General features: G+C 37.3%; 2 protein-coding genes and 1 pseudogene across 2 annotated transcripts in view; 2 read left to right on the forward strand and 1 right to left on the reverse strand.

The window, feature by feature from the left end:
* Positions 1-3,294, reverse strand: part of LOC107662932 (nuclear cap-binding protein subunit 2-like) — a 5,161-nt gene extending 1,867 nt beyond the window's left edge. Inside the window, exons 1-3 of the mRNA XM_016453072.1 lie at positions 3,091-3,294; positions 2,157-2,338; positions 264-402 (exon numbers count right to left, since the gene is read on the reverse strand). Of these exons, the coding sequence (XP_016308558.1) occupies positions 264-402; positions 2,157-2,338; positions 3,091-3,165 (396 nt within the window). The 5' untranslated portion in view covers positions 3,166-3,294. The remainder of the gene's footprint in view (positions 1-263; positions 403-2,156; positions 2,339-3,090) is intronic.
* Positions 1-5,594, forward strand: part of LOC107662933 (LIM and cysteine-rich domains protein 1-like) — a 360,255-nt gene that overhangs the window by 79,774 nt on the left and 274,887 nt on the right. The window lies entirely within an intron of this gene.
* Positions 3,606-5,594, forward strand: part of LOC107662934 (NAD-dependent protein deacetylase sirtuin-7-like) — a 9,481-nt pseudogene continuing 7,492 nt past the window's right edge.

Here is a 5,594-nt window from a genome sequence, read left to right on the forward strand (position 1 = left end):
TTTTTATTTTAAAAACAAACAAGCAAGCCCTGTCCAGATTTAAAAAGTAACGCAAAAGTAACGTAAATAATTACGTTACTTGGTTACTTTTAATGGAAAGTAATGCATTACTTTTTTATGGAGTAATGCAATATTGTAATACATTACTTTTAACCTCAATTATATGATTTGTTTTTGCTAGTAACAAAAAAAAAACGTTCCTGAAATATGTATGTAATAATTATTGTGATCATAGTTCTATCATTGTGTGCTTTATCACTTACCTGCCCGCCTGACTTGCCCCGGCCGAACTGTCTGCCCTCTTTAAAGCCTGCGTCCCAGTCTGTTCGGATGATCCGGTCATCCAGCCTCGTGCCATTAATAAACCTCATAGCATGCTCAGCATCAGCGCGAGTGTAATACCTTCACATCAGCGGTTAAAGAACTGACACTAGTTTCACAGTCTCGGTGTCTGAAAGCAGAAGTCTTAGCCGAAATACAAATGTGATCGTGATCGTGATCAAAGGTGTTGGAGTTATTTTAAAGAACTAATATATCAAAGGAAATTAAATAACTTCATACTAATCTCAAACACTGATGAGGAATTATGCAAAAGTTGCATTTCCTAAAGAGATAGTTCCCCCCTTAAAATAATAGAAAATTGATGAATTCTAAACCCATTTTCACACATAGAGCACATCAAATATGGTACACGGAAGCTCAAATATGCAGTTTTGATGGAATTGAATTTAAAGCAGGGACAGAAATCACTCAGTTTTAATTACAAATATCTTCATTTGTCTTTTAAAACTGACCTAACAGGGCTCTACAGTGCGACTGAAAACTACTGCGTGCGACTATGAAAACATATTTAGGAGCACCAGTGCAACTGACCAGATCATCATCATACTTGTGATTGTGATCGCTGAGGGGAGCTTCAAAGGTTTCTATGTGTTTTTGCAGCGTTGAGTAATGTATCACAGACATATCTCATGAATCCTTTCATAAGCAAAGTGTAGACAGGGTGTAAATAAGAGATTCATTGCGCAGTGTAGAGAGCTTCGTTGATTACAAGAAGTTAATATTAAGTGACTTACATTGTCTGATTTTGCTCTATTTCATCGTCGAAAATAGATTTAACCCTTGTGCGACCTTTTGGACATTTTTGTCCTTTTCAGTTTAGTTTTTTGATCATTTTGCCTGTGTTATTGCCAACTGCATACATTTTGGCACAGATGTGTATTTTTATTGGAATTTTACTATTTCACTTCCATTTCCTTTAATAAATCTGTTTTGCACTAGGTACAAAAAATTGTTCCTCTCAGGACCTTAAGGACAAAAATGTCCCCATTGAAACCCATTAAAACTGCTATTTTTAATCGCAGTGCCATTTAACTGTAAAATTATGCAATTTTTGTTGATAGGCTTTCATTATATTGGCAAGGCTTTAAAATTAGTTTTTAAACGAATCTAGTGAGTCAGTGATTCATGATTACCCATTCATAAAGACAGTCACTTGCTTCATTCCTGAATGATTCAGCTGTTCGAATGAATCAATTGAATGAATGATTCAGTGATAAAATCAGTGACTTGTCGCCACCTGCTGGCGGATTTAGTTTCATTTTTAAAGTATTTTTTCAGTTCCTTAAATCATTTAATATTTCTGTATTCAACATTTCATATTTAAAATTAAAACATTAATCTCAACATGAATTTATGGATTTAATTGCACTCATGCCACCTCTGAGCCTCGTTAAATGTCTGAAAATACACCTACAAGCCACTTGTGTGTTCTTCAGTGCCACCTCTGTACAAATTAATTTTGTTAATACAATTAATGACATACTTTCAATAAAGTTAAAAAAATGCCATTGCAAAGGTAAAAACTAATTTCCACTGTAAATCACTTTAAGGAGTCAAATATCACCTCGTAATGGGAAGGCTGATTTTTTATCAAATTTTTGATTATTGATTAGAAGGTGCTCCTAAAAAGAAAAGTACGCGTAGAGCCCTGCCTAAAGTCTGAGGTGAGTAAATGACAGTTTTGGTGGACTGTGCCTTTAAGAGTTTGCAGCAGCAAACAAATGTCAAGTTTCATTTGAATTGCCAGCAAGAGAATCAATGACAGCATTTAAAAGCAGCATTTCACACCCCCTGGTCCTGAGTTGGAAGGATACTCGACGAAACAGAAGCCGCAGGCGGTCTTCTTGACTTTGTCGAGGCCGATGACGATCCTCTTGACGTCTCCGCTCTTGGAGAAGAGCTCGTGCACCTGCTCCTCTGTGGTGTAGAAGGACAGGTTTCCCACGTACAGCGAGCAGCTCTGCTTCAGCAGCTTCTCCTGCTCGTAACGGTTGCCCTGCAGAGATGTCCAGAGTCACTCCCAGCAACCGAGAAGCTGCTGCACACATCTGCACACCTCCAGCATCAACAGCTTCATCTTTGGGATCACAGTGGTTTTGTTTTGTTTGTTTTTAAATGAGAAACACAGCAGGGACACATTCAACTGATAATGTTACAGAAGACTTCCATTTTAAAATCAAAGAGCTCTATAAAACACACTGTATCACTATTACACTGGTACAAAAGCATCAAATCAGCAGATTAGAATGATTTCTGAAGGATCGTGAAAAGTGCTATACAAATAAAAACATGTAAAGGCTGCTGGAAATAGATATAAAATATATTAAAATAGAAAACAGTTATTTAAATTGTAATAGTGATTCCCAGTATTGCGTTCTTTTGGACTTTTTTTTATCAATTAATGCAGCTTTGGTGAACAACAAGTCTGTATCTAACATGCCTTTTTAAAGGAACTGTATGTATTAAACAATTAAACACTGCATCTATTGGAGTAATGGATATAATAAATACTGAATATGTATTATCCAAGGGACTGCTTCACAAAAGGTAAACTGTAATGTGGAAGGTTTTTTATAAACACATTAATCGAGGAACATAATCTATACACATTTGCAAAAAATATATATTAAATAAACAATTAAGTTTGTATAATCTATAAATGAAAAAGAAAAAAGAAACTATAATATGACGGGGAAAGAACAAATAAAAGGTGCCAGAATGTTTATCAGAAGGAAAAACAATGCTCACCTTAAAATGTTGGTCTCTATACTGGCTTATATCCACATATGAGTCGCTGAAAAGAGCATTTAATTTAATAGACATAGTGAAATTAATAAAATAAATTCAGATTCAGAAAAACTGAATGTTTTTCAAATCAGCACGAAAGCGGAAACGCGTCCTTCTTCTTCTTCTTCTTCTTCTTCTTCTTCTTCTTTCAGTTCGCAGTGGTATAACAGTGCATTACCGCCGCCTACTGTTAACTAAACACAGACCACTGTGAACTCAATACACACAGAAACGCAGATGCCTTTATTTGTGTATATATAATAATAATAAATTTATTAAAAACTAGAAAATACTTAAGTTAAGAGTCACCCAGCTAAACCATCTCTGTCAGGCTGGTAAATATAAAATAAAAAATAAAATATTTATTTATTTGTTCATTCATTCATTCATTCATTCCTTCATTCATTCCACTTCTCACTTTTTTCGTGCAAATCTCGTTTTGTCCCGCGAGATCGGCGTCACTGGTGAGATCCAGCATGGACGCGAACACAACCAGCGGCTCGTCTGCGCGAGCAGAAAGAAAACAGCGAGAAAAGGCGAAAATAATACAGCGAGAGAAACAACGACAGACGGTGAAGACGGTATGAACACGACGTATTATATTAATAACACATAACGTCTTTATAATAAACTCGCATGAGCCGAAACTGTAACGACGCGAAACACAGAGCAGTAACGTTACAGAGCTAATCTTCAGTTAAACCCTACAAAGATGTTCATGCTAACCACAGTTTGTGCCCAAAAAGTGCCGTTGCTAGTACAGTTACAGTATGAAAGCCGGTGGTTTTGTGCCACTTCCACCGTGTCATCAACGAAATGAAGAAATCTCCGAAGGATTTTCTGAAAGCCTCTTGCAGTGTTTGAAGGAGCTCCAGTGTTATTTCACAGTCAGTGTACCAGTTGCTGCAGACTGAGGTGTGTATCTGATCTTCTCTCTCTGTGGCAGGTCTCCAGGCTCCTCCAGAAGGCTGAGGAGGACAGGGCTCTGCTGCAGGAGCATCAGGACACGGTGCAGGGGCTGAGCCGGAGACAGAGCCGCAGATCCCTGCTCAAGAGGAAACAGGAGGAGGTGGACATCAACAGCGCTTCTGCGGCTCTCAGAAACTCCTCCGCCACCCTAAACCACATTAACTCTGTTATTAACTCGGCGTTTCTGTTTTCCAGTACAAGTATCCAAGCATCCTCAAATCAAGATACATTCACTTGAGATGCAGAATGAAGAAATTAAGTCTGGTTTTCTGAAAACATGAACAAAATTAAGTAAGTTTATGGCAAGAACAAATATCTGTCGATGGCGAGTGAAAATCTTCTTGTCCTTTTAAAGGGTTCATATGATGTTGCTAAAAATAACATTATTTTGTGTATTTGGTGTAATGAAATGTGTTTATGCGGTTTAAGGTTCAAAAACCCACATTATTTTCCACAAACTGTACATTATTGTTTCTCCTCTATGCCCTGCCTTTCTGAAACACGTCGATTTTTACAAAGCTCATCGGTCTGAAAAGCGAGGTGTGCTGTGATTGGCCAGCTATCCAGTGCGTTATGATTGGCCGAATACCTCAAGCGTGTGACGGAAATGTTACGCCCCTCACCATACTGTTGATGCCCTGTCCGGCCGGAGCGACGAGACAAAAACATTAAAACTCATTTTAAATACCCTCTTTTGGAAGGCCAAACAAAGTAGTTTCGTTTTCACAACGAAGCACACAGCGTCTTCACGACATGGCGGCGACAACAATACTACAGCGAGAATAAAAGTTACGCCTTCTTTCTTTGCGTGAACATTTGGGTGGCGTTATGCAAATCTTCCCACATAGTGACGTAGACATGTGGGGGCGTGTTAGAACGAGCAGTTTTAGGTAGGCGTGGCTGACTCTTAACTTTTATAAAGAATATCTCTTTGGATTTGAGACTTTAGTCTTTGCAACTTTACAGATCCTCTTTATGCACCAAGAGCTTGTAACACTCCAAAGAGAAAGGAACAATTGAAATCGCATCATATGACCCCTTTAAAGCAGTTTAACAGAGATGCGAACAGGTAAAGGGGAAAAAAGGTGAGAACATTGCGCAGATCGGGAGCATGCTCCACACAGAATTTATTTTAAAGATATTTGCTTTACATGCTCATTTTTAGTTACTTTAAGGTATTTTTTAACATATTTTTTATTACCTTATATGTCAAAAACTAATTTTTCACGCACACAAAAAAAAAATCAAATTTAACATCTTATTGCAAAATTTTACAAAGATCAAGATTGAATATATGTGGTCAAAATCCCATGTTATAAAAGATGAAGTGCTATGCAGGCTATTTAAGACAATATTGGCTGATTAGACCTAAAATGCATAATGTTTGCCCTCTCTCTCTCTTCACTGTTCCCACATCTCAGACCTCAAATACATAAAATATTACCCTTTTTAGACATAGTAAAGAGTAAAGAAAATACTATGCAAAACCTATTGAA

Source organism: Sinocyclocheilus anshuiensis, unplaced genomic scaffold (assembly GCF_001515605.1).
Source record: "Sinocyclocheilus anshuiensis isolate Anshui unplaced genomic scaffold, SAMN03320099.WGS_v1.1 scaffold1571, whole genome shotgun sequence".
Lineage (NCBI taxonomy): Eukaryota > Metazoa > Chordata > Actinopteri > Cypriniformes > Cyprinidae > Sinocyclocheilus > Sinocyclocheilus anshuiensis.